Source organism: Mercurialis annua, linkage group LG6 (genome assembly GCF_937616625.2).
Source record: "Mercurialis annua linkage group LG6, ddMerAnnu1.2, whole genome shotgun sequence".
In the NCBI taxonomy this organism is placed as follows: Eukaryota; Viridiplantae; Streptophyta; class Magnoliopsida; order Malpighiales; family Euphorbiaceae; genus Mercurialis; species Mercurialis annua.
In genome coordinates, this window is record NC_065575.1 from 47,201,078 (window position 1) to 47,215,909 (window position 14,832).

Here is a 14,832-nt window from a genome sequence, read left to right on the forward strand (position 1 = left end):
GATGCTCTAATACACAATATAAGAATCATTTTTGCCCATAAATTTATACAATAGGATGAATTAGCTTTGGTTTTATTTCCAACCATTCGAGTTTTCTAATTTTTATTATGGTCCGACTATTTAAAAACGTCCATTTTGACACAATTTTAATAAAATACATTTCAATGGCAGTAAACTAACTCAATATATTATTTATGATCAAATTTGACATTTTTTAATTCAAATATATTTATCAAAATTAAATTATAAATGATGAAATTAGAAGATTTGTTCATAAATAAAAAATTAAAAACATTTTGTTTTTTTTAAATAATAATAATTAACTACAATTAAAATATATTTATCGAATAAGCTAAAATAATATTTTAAAATAATGCATCTTATTTGTTAAAGTGAAATAGATCAAGACATTTATAATTTTAAGTTATAAGGTCATGCGTTCCAGAAGCTCTGCCCCTCTTCAATTATAAAAAAAAAAAATTAAATATTTTATTATTCTATTTCGATTAAATCATTTAGGTCTAGTCAATATAATTTATAAATTTTTTTTACTTGTTCAATTATTAAAACTATATATATATATATATATATATATATATATATATATATATATATATATATATATAACTTTTTACAAGTATAATCGGCTACATTATCCAAGACATTATTCAAAACGATCCACAATGAGAGAGTCAGCGTCCAACTATCTATTTCTTATCCGATGAAGGCGAGATTCGAACTCAAAACTTCGCTAGGCGACCGAAGATATTTTAGCATCGTACCAACTAAACATGAGTATATACTTCCACCCACAGTGGCGTAGCCACGTGATGATTAAGGGGGGCAAATTTTAAAAAGAATACAAATTTATAGCAATTTTTATAAGTTTGTCATGTCATTTAAAAAATTTACATATTAACCTCTAAATTTCAATGAATTCTAAATTTTTGTACTATATTGTATGAAAATAATTATATTTAATTTTCCTTCCCTGGTTTCGATTTCTTACTACATCACTGTTCCCACCATCTCAATAGAATTATTCAATTTTTCATTATCACACAATTCAAAAAAATCAATTATTATTATAATTGTCTATAAAAAAAATCTACATTTCTTATTACCCCTTATAATATAGTCGTCAATTCTCATTTTCTTACATATTTCAATAAATAACAATAAATACTTAGCACATTAATGTTTTTTTATGAAAAAAATACATTAATGTGCTTTTAAATAAGAACAATATAAAAAAAGTTAATTTTTAGTACTGATATTTGCTAAAAATGAGCAAAAGTTTCCAAATAAAAAAAAATTAACAGCTCTGTTAGGACGGGAAGAGTATATATAAAATTAAGTATACAACATAAATATTTGAATCCGTATAACTATATGTTCTCGTAGTAAAATAAACTCAAACAGAAGAGGTATTCCAGGAATTCCAGCATCCAAAATGTCCTGTCCATTGAAAAGTATGGTTAGCAGCAGCCTGAGAACTGAGCCGCATCCAATCGCGCAGAACAGCTCTTAGATCACGCACCTTGGCACTTATACTCCGACAGCAATTGGCATGGACAGTGGTTACTGCGCTTACATTTTTGCTATCAGTGCAAAACCCACTGAAGTAGACAGTGTCCAAGAACCTCGCATTAATGCCCAACCGCTCAAATGTACCCTCCCGCATTAGGTCTAATAGAACATCTTGTTCTTTTTTGCCTCTGCCAATATCGCTGTCTTTTCTAGAGTACCAGTCTTCAAATAATGCAATGGTCTTGTTGTTTGATTTCACGTAGTAAAAACCTGTGTTAATCATATTCTTTTGCGAAAGTGGATCCCCGTTAAACCAGTCTGTACTAATTTCGAGATCTATACTCTCATTCTTGCTTAATCTAGGAAACGGATTCCTTAGCCACATTACATCTGCATCCTGTAACAAACAAAACATTAAATTCAATTGGTCTTTTTTTGTTGATAAAATAGAAATTATTTTGCATAAATTTATCAAGTTTTGTATAGCACTACTAATTCATCCAGCCCATGAAAATGTATATTACGTGATGGGGAGAGAAATATTGTTTTGCAATAATAGTAGTTGTTTTAAAAATGATATATGTATATAAGTAATCCTAAGATCTGTGTGTCACTGTAATTTTAGGTGGAAGCAATATTTAATTAATTGATTAATAGAGAATCAATTGTAATTAGAGCCTCCCTCAGCTACTAAGCATGCAATTAAGTTGACTAGCTAACACACCTAACCTGCTAAACCAATAAGCTTAGATACCGTGTCAGAATATAAAAATTGAAAATACTACTACTATATGTATATTTATATTTATATGATCAACCAATCATTTGGATGATCGAGTGTCGGCAAAACACTACAAAAAATCTTCCAAACTCATTTTGTGAAGAAAAATGCTCATGACTCATGAGCTGACTTCTATTGATAGTTGTGGAACACCAAATCCTGGCGTAAGCTAGATGCGAGAAAAAAACGAAAATATAATTTTTATATCTATAATCTAATTGATAATCATAGGAGCCAAAATTGGTTCTTAATCCTCAATCCTAAGTGTGCTTCTCGAATACACATGGTTTAAAAGTACTAGACTTGCAGCATTTTTGGGCCATTTTGTCATACCAATAGATTCATGAAAAGTACGTGATTCATCGTGTCGTTTCAATCCTTAAAAACATTTTATGCATGTATTTGCTAAAACAACATTTTATACTTTTACCACCTAAAACGTACGAAACGATCACAATGTAAAATTGGATGACACGTGTAGGTTAATTAGTGGTGTTTTAGACTCGAGAGTCAAACAAAATAAGCCCCTCCCTAGTTTAATTTCTAATTTACGTGCCGACAATTAAATGCTACTCTTGACTTCTCACTTTTCCTTGTTAAACATAGAAAAATTATCCATGAAACAAAGGAAAATTCAACAAAAACACAATTAAACGAGTACCGTGAAAATGAAACTGTAGCCGTGGTTGAGGACATCTAAGAGTAGAAGAGTCCTCCTCCACATCATCTTAATAAAATCTTTAGACATGAAAATCTTTTCTCCACCGAAATCAACGCCGTCTGTTTCCATTTTATAGCAGTTTAAGCGCTTGAACATGCACCGATCGTACGCTGTCTGATCGGTGGCCACTAGGAGTAAATTATCCAGAAGTGGAATGGTGTCCTCCCCTACCCAAAAGCTCTCGAGAAAAAGATCGAGCATTGTGGTTTCGGATTTTACGGTTGGTTCTGCATATGCTTTGTTGAGAATCACGATGATGACGGTTTTGTTTTTGTTGTGCATTGAAGCTTTTCTCAAAGACAATTCCAGTTCGTCTATAGGAAACTTCATAACGTTGTACTGTAACGTGGATATGATCAATTTAATTAGTGACGTGCACTTTCAGCTGAAAAAAGAAATAAATTTAAGAGAAACTTACAGATTCTGAGCTGGATATACGGTGTTGTTGAATAGCGAGTAAAAGGTTAGCGGATGAAGAGGGTGACGACGAGACAAAGAGATAGACGACGGCGGCGCCGAAGACAAGGGAGAAGAAAGCAAGATTGGGAAGGAACGTTTTCATGGAAGAAGAATCCATGGGGTTCTTAAGTTTTGTTGGCGGGGAAAAGAGAGTTTTCATAGAAATAGAAAATGGGTTATGCAGTTTCCTTTCATTTCAGTATTTATGGAATCTGGACAAGTCTATATTTTGTAGATTGCCATATTTTCAAATGGCTTAATATATCATTTGACCTCTAAACTATACAATTTTATTCTTTGAGACTTTTAAACTAATTTGATATTTTATTGGACCTCTTAACTTTATTTTTTGTTCTATTTAACCCGTCAACTACAACTTTTTTACCGATCTGACCTTTTTTCTCCAACGTGGCAAAAGCGCGTGTTTTCAAACGCTTTGAAGCGCGTGAAAGATAATTAAAATGCATAAATTGTTCTATTAAACCCCTGAACTACACTATTTTGTTCTATTTGACCCCTGAACTTATTTTATTTTTCTATTGCACCTTCAAACTTTTAATTTTTACCCATTTAACCTTCTCGAAAATACAATTATTTAATTACCATCCATTTAATCTTCTAAAAAAATAAAAAAATATTGAAATTTAGTCAAATAATTACATAATATAACTTCTTATACATGTAAATATTTGTTTACATTTCAATAATGATAAATGAAGTTTGTCTGTTTTTAACGATATTACAAAATATATAAATTTACTATACTGTGATTATTTAAAAAAAAGACTAAATTTTTTTAAATAATTATAATTTTTAATGTGTTTCACGAATTTCCAATTTTAAAAATTTTAATACACCAGCTTTTAATTTTTTGCAATTTCAAACTTTTCAAATCAATTCTGAATTTTTAAAATTAGTGTTAAAATTCGAAAACACGCTAAATATCATGATTTTTAAAGCTTTAAATGATTTTTTCAAATAATATGTAAAGTACGTCACTTTTTATTTTAAATTAAAACAAATATTTAGGCTTAATATATTTTTTGACCCCTAAACCTTACCTTTTTATTTCCTATGACCTCTAAACTATTTTAGTATTCAATTGGACCTCTTAACTATTTTTTTTATTCTATTTAACCCCATGTCAGCAAAGCCATGTCAGCAATTTTATCCACGTCATTGCGCGTGGTGTGCACATTCCGAATGAGGGGTTAAATAGAACAAAAAAAAGAGTTAGGAGGTCCGAAAGAACATGAAATTAGTTTAGAAGTCGCAGAGAATAAAATGGTATAGTTTAGGGGTCAAATGATGTATTAAGCCTTTTCAAATGGTATAATTGTCCAAAACATTTACAATTTAGACTATGAATTGAATATGGAGAATACTTTTGCATAACTCAAATATTTCTATGAATTCACTATCTAATTCAAAAAATTCTTACTTGCATCATTCATTTAATGATTTTCTTTTGCCACAAAGATTAAAATTAATCTTCATTCATATTTTTATATTGATGATTAATATATGTTTTTTTATATTTTTTTATATTTTTTTTGAACTCATTTTTTATATTTAATCATTAACAACTTAACATCTTTTTCACTAGTTAAATTATATCTTAAATCATTATACCAATGCAATAGCTTTTTTCATGGGCCGGGCTTTGCTAATTTTTATCTAAGCTCAAACCCCGCTTAATCTCACTTTGCGTTTCATATTTTCTATCCAAATACATCCCTTACACTCAATAAATACGGACTTGGGCTGGATTTTTTCGGGCTTACATGATAAATGCATAACCCATTTATCATATTAACGGAAGTATATGGACGGAAAAGAGTCTTTTGTTCAATAAAAAAATAGAGGGCATACCCGGAGAATCAAAAAGGGTTGATCTGTACTTTTGAAAAAATCTCGAGAGCTTTTTTGTATCTTTTATCTTAAATTTTTATTAAATTATTAAATAATTTAGTTTTAATTTAAATTTATTAAAGTCATGATGCTTTTTTATATCCAAAATTGTGATCATGTTGTTAATATATCCGTAAAATGTCCGTCAATTTTATGAGTCAGGGTAAATTAATATCCAATCCTACATTTAAATCTATTTATATAATTCTCATTTTAAACCCACATAGCTCTCTTAAACTAAAATTAAAAATCAATTGTATTAAATAATTATTTATGGAATTAAAAATTTATCAAAATAAATATAATTTGGGACTTGGGTATAACGATTTAAATTTGTAAAATTGAAGTACCAAACTGTTCAAATTATATTTTAGGAATATATTTGATAAAAAATGACCAAAGCTGCGGATCTAAAAAATTACTTTGCCTTTATTAAATATGCGACTCCATTAAACTTGTTAACCTCGAAAAATACTCGATATATAAACACGAAATTCAACTCAAAATAAACGACTCATTCTCAATCTTCTTGATACCCAACTTGACTCGATTGGTTTACACTTCCGGTAACTAGTGTTTTCAAATTCAAACTTGTGGTTGAACCGCTAGGGCATCGGTTGGACATATTATTCATGAAAATAAATAAATTTCAAGTATGGGTTATGATCTAACCGGTTGAACCGCCGGTTTAAAAGATCATTTAAAATTAGGAGAATTTTCTCTCATTACCATCATTATCGATCAACATATCTCTGAAAATTATACATCCAAAAATACACTGAATACATATGGGAAAATGCTATTTAACCAACCATTTTGTACCACCTTCAATATCCCTCTTTACGTGGTAGGTTTTAATTTGCTCAATTTCTATCTGAAAGTGTATTCTTTAACTTACCTCTTGCTCCACTCTTTTATTGACACTCAAGGTGGTTCAATAAGAAGGGATAAAAGTGTTGGGTTAAATAGCACCACTCATACATATGCCTATGCGGTCATAAAAGTGTATTATCTACTGTTGATTATGTTTATTTATAGAAGTATAAAAGGGATAGATTTAATATATTCATTAATAAAAACCTCTATTTAATTTATTTATTGAAAATTAACAATTAGCTATTCTCTAAAAGTATTAGAACTATAACTATTCCAGTTATTAATTATAAATTAAATTTAAATGAGACTAATAAAAAAACTAAAATTAATAAAGGAATTAATAATTAATAGTTTGATTTAAAAGTTCCAATTTAATTACAAATAATCATTAAAGAAATTATTAATACAATTATATAACAATAATCTCTATTAAAAATATTACCATAATTATAAAGATTATATCACATTTTTCAGGATAATTTTATTTGTAAGTTTTACTGTTAGATGGATGGATTTCTTAATGTACATAAATATAATATTCTGAATACTAATAATTATAGAAAGATATAAGATGTCTCTATAGGACTTAGTATCGCTCATGTCCATATGTTTTCTCACTTCTTCACATTCAAGTTTACAACATAAAACACCACATTTGTGGACTCTCTTTACCAGCATATCAGATGAATGAAATTGGTAAAGCATTTACTTAATGAAGTAATTAAAGAAAATGGCAGACCCTTTGTTTTATCTTTTGCTTCTTCATCTTTGGAGGCTGGAGAACTGCCTTGATGGCTGCATCAAACACAGCCTTCACATTCTGCAATTAAATTTACAATAATTATTTTAATCTGCAGACAGTGGCTTTTGATGCTAAACATAAACATATATGTATGGTGTATCCATTTCAGATCCTGTCAAATATAAATATTACAAGTTGATAGAAAACAGAGACAGAACAGAAGAGTTACTTGGATACGTTGAGAATAAATGAGTGAAAATGCTAAACCCAAATCACTACTTATAAGTTATAAGCTTGAATCTTAGCCAATTTATGAATGTAGGACAACTGAGAAGGTGTCAACACATCTGAGCCATACCTCTAGCTCAGCTCGAGGACCTTCATTACCTTCCCAATTGAGCTAGCAAGCATACAATGGCTCACTGGCTAGCTGAAATTCTTGGATGGACTACCATATGAAGATATTGAACCAAGTGGCATGGAGGCTACAAACAGATTCCACCATTCATATATATTGCGTGCACATGGTGTAATTAAGTACAATGTCTAGAAGACATAAAATTTCAATTCATGTGTTTCATGGTGTGTTTATAGAGCTAGGGTTCTACAATTACTCAAAAAGCAACGGAGGCATGACATTTGACAAAAATAATAGCATATGCGTATTATACGTGAAGCCCAAGTTTGGTACACTATAACTATAAGTTGTTCTCTGTTTCTTATACTTATTCAGACAAGGAATTTACTAAAGAGGAGGCATGTAAGTTACAAGGAGCTGCAAATTTCTCTAGAAAAGGCATTACATGGCTAGAGAAATGCATATGACGTTTTCCTAATTTATACTTTTACGAGAATGTGGAAAGATGAAGACGAACCTGCTGTGATTTAGAGCTGCATTCTATGTATGCCAGTGCTCCTATTTGCGTCTTTAGTTCTATGCCCTATTAAGGAATTCATTGCTTCGTGAGATTGTATTAGAGTATGAAATTTCTCCCTTTCGGATTCATACATACAGAGCTGCTAAGTGACTGCTAAAAGGATTAAAAGGTTACCTGTTCTGTAGAAATAATGGACGCCCCAGGATAATCCATTTGAAATTGTCTATTTTCTCTCAGATCTGACATTTAAAAGAAAATGCTCACAAGAGTCAAAACAGCCAAACACAATCATCAAAACCATGCCAATGTTTGTGCACATGAGTAAGTAATAAATGCACGGATATCAAATTGTTGCAGACTATTAATGCAAGATGCATATGAAAGGATGTAATCAACATTACTTAGAATAAATGGACCAAGTGTGGAGAATTAGAAGAAAGTAGTTTGCGAGGAAGATGAAAGTAGTTTGCTGGAAATATCGATTCGCAGGAGCACTAATTGAACAGGGGAAAGAATGTATCACCTAGTTTAGTTCCCACAAGAATAATGGGTATGGATGGGGCATAATGTCTGAGCTCCGGAACCCACTTCTCCAGCGGAACACGAAGACGAAGAAAGAAGAATCAGAAAGTTTGAACAGCACAGATGAAATTGTAAACAAGGGAGAAAAAGAAGCTTACTTTCTTAGAAATGTTCTCATAGCTAGGCCTACTTATGAGTGAAAATGCAAGAATGAAAACATCAGCTCCTCGATAACTCAGAGGCCTTAGCCTGTTGTAATCCTCCTGACCTGCATTACTTTTCTAATAACTTAAGTCATGAATTCAGTCATCATAACTACTTACAATCAAAACTAGTCTTTAAGAAGAAGAGAAACAGAAACTAAGGCATCATGAGCACATAAATCATGTTAAAATGTTTCCATCACATTATAATTCTTAAGAAATTCAAGCCAGTGAATATCCTTACAAGTGCCTCAAATGCTTAAGAAACAAACATTTGAAGATGTATAGAAGGATTTAAAAAGGCATATTTTGTGCTAAACATAAAAGTAATAGTTTAAAAAGTAAAGCGTTCAAAAAGTAAATTTTGTGCTTCCAATTCAAAGTATGAAACAGAAGATGATGAGATCAGTTTGATGAAATAATGAAGCAAAATGAAAGGAGAAAAAGAGAGTACCAGCAGTGTCCCAAAGACCCAGATTGAGAGTGGTGCCATCAACAACAACATTAGCACTGAAGTTATCAAAAACAGTAGGAACATAATCCTGCCAACAGAATTAACCAAATGAATGCATGTAAAGTAAATCAAAACCAGAACAAAAGAAGAGCAAAGGCGTAAAAGAGTACGGTAGGGAAGGTGTTGGTAGTGTAGGAGATGAGAAGACAGGTCTTTCCGACAGCTCCATCTCCAACTGTCACACATTTGAGAAACTTTGTTGCCGTTGTAGCACTCATTTTTGCTTAGCACAATTCTGGGATGATCCTTGCAGTGAACAAATACTAAGAATGTCAAAGATGGAAGTGATATGTTTTTGGGAATCAGCTTTAATTTGAGCTGTCAGGGAGCCAAAAAGGACAAGTGAGAGATATAGAAAGGCAAGCAGCAGACCCACCTTCAATCATAACTAACATTTGCTTTTCTGTTCACACAACTCATGTACTTTGGAGTGTTATACTTCAAATAGGCTTTATTTGAACTCATCGCATAAATTAAAGCACTGGAATGACTCTTTGTTCAATAATACTAAAACGAAGTGTCGTGTGATACAGTAAAGCTCAAGACGATCAGAAACAAAATAAATACGCTACAAGTGCCAAAAGTGAGATAGAAAAGGGAATTATAGGATGGGATCGAAAGCAGGAGCAGCACCGCCGTACCCAAGTGCCGCTAGAATATCAGATTCTCCGTGCTACTCTCAATACACTGCCTCTCTTAAATGTAACCTTCTTCCTCTCTGTTTTCTTTTTTTTGTTAAATTCTCCATAAATATGTAAAATTAATGCAAAAGATAGAAATCATACGGTTTTGTTGCTCTTCAATCCGTCTAAAAACTGTGATTGGTTGACGTTTGCGGCTTTCCAATATTACCGATGCTCTAGAAATCCTCTTTGTATTTTGCTGATTAATTGTATTCACGGCATGAAGGGTTTTCTTTCCCAGGCTACATCTGTGTGACTCTGTTCTTAATCCAGTCTCAATTTTGCAGGTTTGGAAGAGTTTAGCTCAGATAAGAGTAAATGTCAAGAGCATTTTGACGTTTACAAGGAATGCAAAAAGAAAGAGGTTATCACTCTCTCTCAACTCTCAAAACCCTCCATTTACCTGCTTATTGTTAACATCAAAAATGTTTATCTTTCTTCAAATTGTTATACATTTTGTTTGTGTGCTTGCATTTTCCTAATTGTGTATGATAATTCTGTTTTTGTTTGACAGAGGGAAGCTCGGCTAGAACGCAACAAGAGCAGATCCCTCTTTTCATGAGCGTAGTTATGGAGATCTCCTCACATTTTGTTGGTAAAGATTCAAATTCTGGTTTGATAGTGAGTAGAGTACAATTACTATTTTTTTCCTCTGGAACGTGTAATCCATTGATTCTACAAATTACAGAAATGAAGTTTAGTAGGCATGGGAGGTGTATTATTTCTCTCTTCCTATTATGTGTTGCACTGCATATGCTCCGACTTATGGAAAAGTAACTTTTCTGCTTCAATTAACTAGCATATATGCCTTCTTGTAATAACTTTTTTTTTTGCTGTTTGTTACTTGTTGGTTGAATCATTTAGTCTTCGACTACTCGACCTTTTGTACAAATGAAAACTTCCTTGAATTTGTTAAGCATTGCAATATTCTTTCAGGAAGTTGTAATGCGTCTATTTGTTAAAGTTTGGGATATTAAGGGCATCAATCTTGCAAGTTGTTTCTTAGTTGGATTGTGTTGGGAATTATGAGGTAAGCGAGTGTTAAAGAATGTAGGTAAAGTAGGTGCCGATAGATGAAGATGGGGGAGCTGAGTCTGTTAGGAGCACGAGCATGAGGAACATATATTGATGAGGAGGAGTTCATAATCCAACAATGGTAGAGCTAGGATTACAATAGTAAGAGGCCAAATCGCAATATCATTATATGTGGATGGGATTTTTTAAAAGTCCATGCTCTCCTGCCTTACCTCCGTCATTGGCTTGCCAATACATGAATTCCTACACTCATTTGTTTTATGATCACCAAATTTGTTAGTTTAAAATGTCATTAAAAAGATCAAGAGAATCTTTAAAATAATGATGTATTCTTGAACTTGTACAACTAGTTAATGCTGGAATGAACAGACATTCTCTCCTAATAATCATAATTGTGGCAGGCCATTTATGAACAAAATATTGATTAATTTTTTTATCGGATACGTTTCAAATTGAAGCTGAAACTTGTTCATCTTAAGAGTGACCTTATAATTCTCTCTTCTCGAAGATTTTTTGGTTCCTCATCCGAAACTCACTGTTTAAACAATTTTGGATCATATCTTCTTAAATTTAAATGGTCGTATATTATTTTAATATTCGTCTACTTGCCATATAGTTGCTGAGGATGGCCTGGCCAAGATGTGACATTATTTGGGCTGGGCTTCATTATAATGAAGAAGCCCATGTAAAGATATTTTTGTTAAAAAAAGAAATGAAAAGGAGGAGGAGGAAAGGAGGAGAGACAGTGGGGAACATAGGATTTCCATAGAATAGAACACCCCTCTCTCTCTCTCTCTCTCTCGTGTGGATATCTGTTACAGAAGAAAACCCTAGTTTTCTCCGTCTATCTATTTCCTCCTTGGATCCTTCTATGTTTCATCTTCCATCTCACGCCTCGATCTCTCTTCATTCTTTCAATTTCAACCAAAAACCCTAATTTCCCCATTTCTAGGGTTTACTTTCCCTTGTATTCTTCCATGACTTTGCCGTCGTCATCCACCATGTTGTTGGCTCTCGAAGTCTGAAACTTCAAAAAAATAAAAGAGGGAAAAAGATTAATAAAAGAGGAAATATGTATAAAGATAGAGGAGTAGGTGGGGGTTCGTCGAGATCGGAGCTGGATCGAAAGCGCATAAACGATGCCCTGGACAAGCACTTGGAGAAGTCTTCTCCTTCAACTTCACGTGCTTTGAACACTAAGGACAAGGAAAGATTGTCCGTGCCGTCTACTTCTTCCGCTAAATCTCAGTTTGATCATCGCTCTGCTTCCCTCCCCAAGGCCAAATGTTCTGACGGTTAGCTTATTTTCTTTCATTTGTTTTATGATATTGTTTTTTCATTGAATTTTTCTATTTCTTTTTCAGTTTTATTCTGTTTCTAACAGCCATTTTAGCAGTTTGTCTTTGTTTTTTTCTTGGTGCTCTACCACATAAATGTATTTTTTTGGATCTGTGTTTATTTTTATCTGAATGAACTTGATGTTGCTGGTTTTACAAATATACATTTTAGATTTTGTGTCCAATTCCTTACCTTTTTTGCTTAACTATTTGTTTCCATGATATATTAACAAAAGCTAGCAATTTGAACTTGATTAACTCCTAATATTTAGTGTTTCTTACCATTGTTGTAAGTATCTTTTTCGGGTCCTGACCGCGCCTCTATTTTTAATTCACTGCAGAGGAATCTGAGACAGACAGCGAAGAATCCGATGTTAGCGGTTCTGATGGAGACGATACATCTTGGATTTCGTGGTTCTGCAATTTGCGAGGAAATGAATTTTTCTGTGAAGTTGATGATGAATACATCCAGGATGACTTTAATCTTTGTGGTTTAAGCAGTCAAGTTCCTTATTATGATTATGCACTTGATCTGATTTTGGATGTCGAATCCTCTCATGGTAAGCATTTTTGCACGCTACAACCTATTCATCTCTACATTTTGTTCATCTATTATTTTAGATAATCTTCTCTGTATACTATTAATGAAACACTTTAAAAAAATTTGCTCATCTGTTATTTTAGATAATCTTCTCTATATACCTTGGTGATTGCTCCAATCTAGTGAATTTGATATTTTTTTAGTATCCTTAAGTTTCCATATTTTTTTTATTGTTCTTTTCATATCAGCTTATGTGTAACATGTTATGTAACCAATGCTGTGAGTAAGCATCATTCAGGTTACAGTAAATTGTACTTGCTTTACTTTGTCAAAGTTATGCATGACTTGCTGCTTTCTCTATTTTTATATGTAGATATCATGCCTTTGTATTTTTAACCTCATTGCTGTCTGACTGTATCATTTCATGCTGGAATAAAAACTTTAAACCTGTCAAGCTCTAAGATTAAATTAGGCCTATCTTTGGATCTTTTATCCACTCATAAAAGTTATATGATTGGACAGTATGTGATAGATTGTAGAACCCATTTTCTTTGGATCAGAGCTCGCTCATTAGATTCTTTCATCAATTTGAAATTATCAGGCGATATGTTCACTGAAGAACAAAATGAGTTGGTTGAATCTGCAGCAGAGATGCTTTATGGTCTAATTCATGTTCGTTACATACTGACAAGCAAGGGAATGTCTGCAATGGTATAATAATTGCTTAAATGATCTGTATTCTTTTCCTGCTTCTTTAATATCATCACTTTTTATTTTCTAACTTTGTGTTGAAAACTTGTGCAGTTAGAGAAGTACAAAAATTATGACTTTGGAAGATGCCCACGAGTTTACTGCTGTGGACAGCCCTGCCTTCCGGTTGGTCAATCGGATATACCTCGTTCCAGCACTGTTAAAATCTACTGTCCAAAATGTGAAGATATTTATTACCCACGATCCAAGTATCAAGGCAGTATCCTTCTTTTATGGAAAATATCTTTTGCATTGTGGTTTAAGCTGCATAAGTTTATGTTCTCTTCTTTGCATTCTTCTGCTTTCGTACATCTTTTTCAATTAGATTAAATTATTTTTCTGTTGGTATCAACAATTCACTCTTTTCCAATTGACTTTGAGCCATTGTTCTTATGATGAGCTTGGGTACCTTTTTGGCGAGACTGTTACTTCTGCTATGCATGTGCTCATCTTTCTAGCATCCTTCATGATTTTATGGCTGTGATGTCTGATATGTCCATTGAAGCTGGGTTGTGTATTCAGATGTTGCCTTCGTGTTCTCGTTAAATAAATTTTATGACAAAATTTCTTTAACATCTCCTAGATATTGACGGAGCATATTTTGGTACTACATTCCCGCATCTTTTTCTAATGACTTATGGGCATCTGAAACCACAGAAAGCAACTCAGAGCTATGTCCCCAGAGTTTTCGGCTTCAAGATCCACAAACCTTGATGCGTAGTTGGAGCTACAGACAAATGAATTGAGGTGTCCCATTGGGATGAACAGCGCTCTGCCTTGTTATTTAAGTATTTTCAACTCTAACATTCAAGGTAAAGATGCGGCGGTTCTGACCAGATTGCAATTGATTTGGTGGTGAAAGTGTTTAATATGCGATATGGGTTTGTAGTGGACCCATGTTACATTTTTATTTGTGAAACTAACAGAACATTTGTAAGCCTAATTTTGTTTTTCTGGGTTGATAAATGTTTCCAGTATTTTTACTATAGTTCCTACCCTATTCTTCCTTCTCCATATGATTTAATATCCTTTTGTGGAGGATTTTGATCATCTCCCCCACAATTTTATGTATTTTCTTTTGATGAAATTATTGATGCCCGTGGCGTAATCTTGATTTGGTTTTGTTAGATTCTCTAAGCAATGGCTTGATTGGCTTAGGGTTTCAGATTGAACTGTTGTAATGAAAAAGTGTTATTGTTGGATTCATTTGCTTGTAGATTTAGTTTGCTAGGGAAATTTAGAAGTGAGGCAAGAACAAATTTGAAATCTGCTTCTTTGTATCGAACAATTAGGTTAGAATGCAAATATGTGAAGAGCAGTCACTTTATTATAGTTATATTATTCTTATT

At 32.6% G+C, this 14,832-nt stretch overlaps 4 protein-coding genes across 7 annotated transcripts; 2 read left to right on the forward strand and 2 right to left on the reverse strand.

Annotated features, from left to right (window-relative positions):
• Positions 1 to 1,305: 1,305 nt before the first annotated feature.
• Positions 1,306 to 3,735, reverse strand: LOC126685799 (uncharacterized protein At1g28695-like). Its single transcript, XM_050379759.2, has 3 exons — positions 3,451 to 3,735; positions 2,973 to 3,371; positions 1,306 to 1,927 (listed from the first exon to the last, which is right to left on the reverse strand). The coding sequence occupies exons 1-3, from the start codon at positions 3,649 to 3,651 to the stop codon at positions 1,415 to 1,417; spliced, it is 1,113 nt and encodes a 370-aa protein (XP_050235716.1). The 5' UTR covers positions 3,652 to 3,735; the 3' UTR covers positions 1,306 to 1,414.
• Positions 3,736 to 6,850: 3,115 nt separating this feature from the next.
• LOC126686548 (rac-like GTP-binding protein RAC2) lies at positions 6,851 to 9,679 on the reverse strand. Of its 4 annotated transcripts, none has more exons than XM_056106143.1 (8): positions 9,514 to 9,679; positions 9,248 to 9,383; positions 9,078 to 9,165; positions 8,579 to 8,701; positions 8,422 to 8,488; positions 8,073 to 8,137; positions 7,896 to 7,961; positions 6,851 to 7,098 (listed from the first exon to the last, which is right to left on the reverse strand). In XM_056106143.1, the coding sequence occupies exons 2-8, from the start codon at positions 9,304 to 9,306 to the stop codon at positions 7,000 to 7,002; spliced, it is 567 nt and encodes a 188-aa protein (XP_055962118.1). In that variant the 5' UTR covers positions 9,307 to 9,383; positions 9,514 to 9,679; the 3' UTR covers positions 6,851 to 6,999. The 4 variants fall into 4 exon arrangements, with proteins under 4 accessions (XP_055962118.1, XP_050236611.1, XP_050236615.1 ...); XM_050380654.2 differs by having other exon boundaries at positions 8,579 to 8,688; positions 9,514 to 9,675; XM_050380658.2 differs by lacking the exon at positions 9,514 to 9,679 and having other exon boundaries at positions 9,248 to 9,506.
• Positions 9,680 to 9,714: 35 nt separating this feature from the next.
• On the forward strand, positions 9,715 to 10,611 carry LOC126686549 (cytochrome c oxidase-assembly factor COX23, mitochondrial). Its single transcript, XM_050380659.2, has 3 exons — positions 9,715 to 9,839; positions 10,108 to 10,184; positions 10,335 to 10,611. Exons 1-3 carry the CDS (start codon positions 9,746 to 9,748, stop codon positions 10,380 to 10,382), a joined length of 219 nt encoding a protein of 72 aa, XP_050236616.1. The 5' UTR covers positions 9,715 to 9,745; the 3' UTR covers positions 10,383 to 10,611.
• A 965-nt stretch (positions 10,612 to 11,576) lies between these two features.
• LOC126686547 (putative casein kinase II subunit beta-4) lies at positions 11,577 to 14,689 on the forward strand. The gene is made up of 5 exons (XM_050380653.2): positions 11,577 to 12,150; positions 12,534 to 12,752; positions 13,335 to 13,444; positions 13,538 to 13,703; positions 14,067 to 14,689. Exons 1-5 carry the CDS (start codon positions 11,928 to 11,930, stop codon positions 14,195 to 14,197), a joined length of 849 nt encoding a protein of 282 aa, XP_050236610.1. The 5' UTR covers positions 11,577 to 11,927; the 3' UTR covers positions 14,198 to 14,689.
• The last annotated feature ends 143 nt before the right edge of the window (positions 14,690 to 14,832 follow it).

Excerpts from the sequence above, each read along its gene's own strand:
- LOC126686549 (XM_050380659.2), top strand. The coding sequence starts at position 9,746 with ATGGGATCGAAAGCAGGAGCAGCACCGCCGTACCCAAGTGCCGCTAGA. Across the intron at positions 9,840-10,107 it reads ATACACTGCCTCTCTTAAAT|GTTTGGAAGAGTTTAGCTCA; the intron begins GTAACCTTCTTC and ends TCAATTTTGCAG. Across the intron at positions 10,185-10,334 it reads AGGAATGCAAAAAGAAAGAG|AGGGAAGCTCGGCTAGAACG; the intron begins GTTATCACTCTC and ends TTTGTTTGACAG.
- LOC126685799 (XM_050379759.2), bottom strand. The coding sequence starts at position 3,651 with ATGAAAACTCTCTTTTCCCCGCCAACAAAACTTAAGAACCCCATGGAT. Across the intron at positions 3,372-3,450 it reads GTATATCCAGCTCAGAATCT|TACAACGTTATGAAGTTTCC; the intron begins GTAAGTTTCTCT and ends TCCACGTTACAG. Across the intron at positions 1,928-2,972 it reads GCTACAGTTTCATTTTCACG|GATGCAGATGTAATGTGGCT; the intron begins GTACTCGTTTAA and ends TGTTTGTTACAG.
- LOC126686548 (XM_050380654.2), bottom strand. The coding sequence starts at position 9,355 with ATGAGTGCTACAACGGCAACAAAGTTTCTCAAATGTGTGACAGTTGGA. Across the intron at positions 9,166-9,247 it reads CTACCAACACCTTCCCTACC|GATTATGTTCCTACTGTTTT; the intron begins GTACTCTTTTAC and ends TTCTGTTGGCAG. Across the intron at positions 7,962-8,072 it reads CCATTATTTCTACAGAACAG|GGCATAGAACTAAAGACGCA; the intron begins GTAACCTTTTAA and ends ATTCCTTAATAG.
- LOC126686547 (XM_050380653.2), top strand. The coding sequence starts at position 11,928 with ATGTATAAAGATAGAGGAGTAGGTGGGGGTTCGTCGAGATCGGAGCTG. Across the intron at positions 12,151-12,533 it reads CAAGGCCAAATGTTCTGACG|AGGAATCTGAGACAGACAGC; the intron begins GTTAGCTTATTT and ends AATTCACTGCAG. Across the intron at positions 13,704-14,066 it reads ACGATCCAAGTATCAAGGCA|ATATTGACGGAGCATATTTT; the intron begins GTATCCTTCTTT and ends AACATCTCCTAG.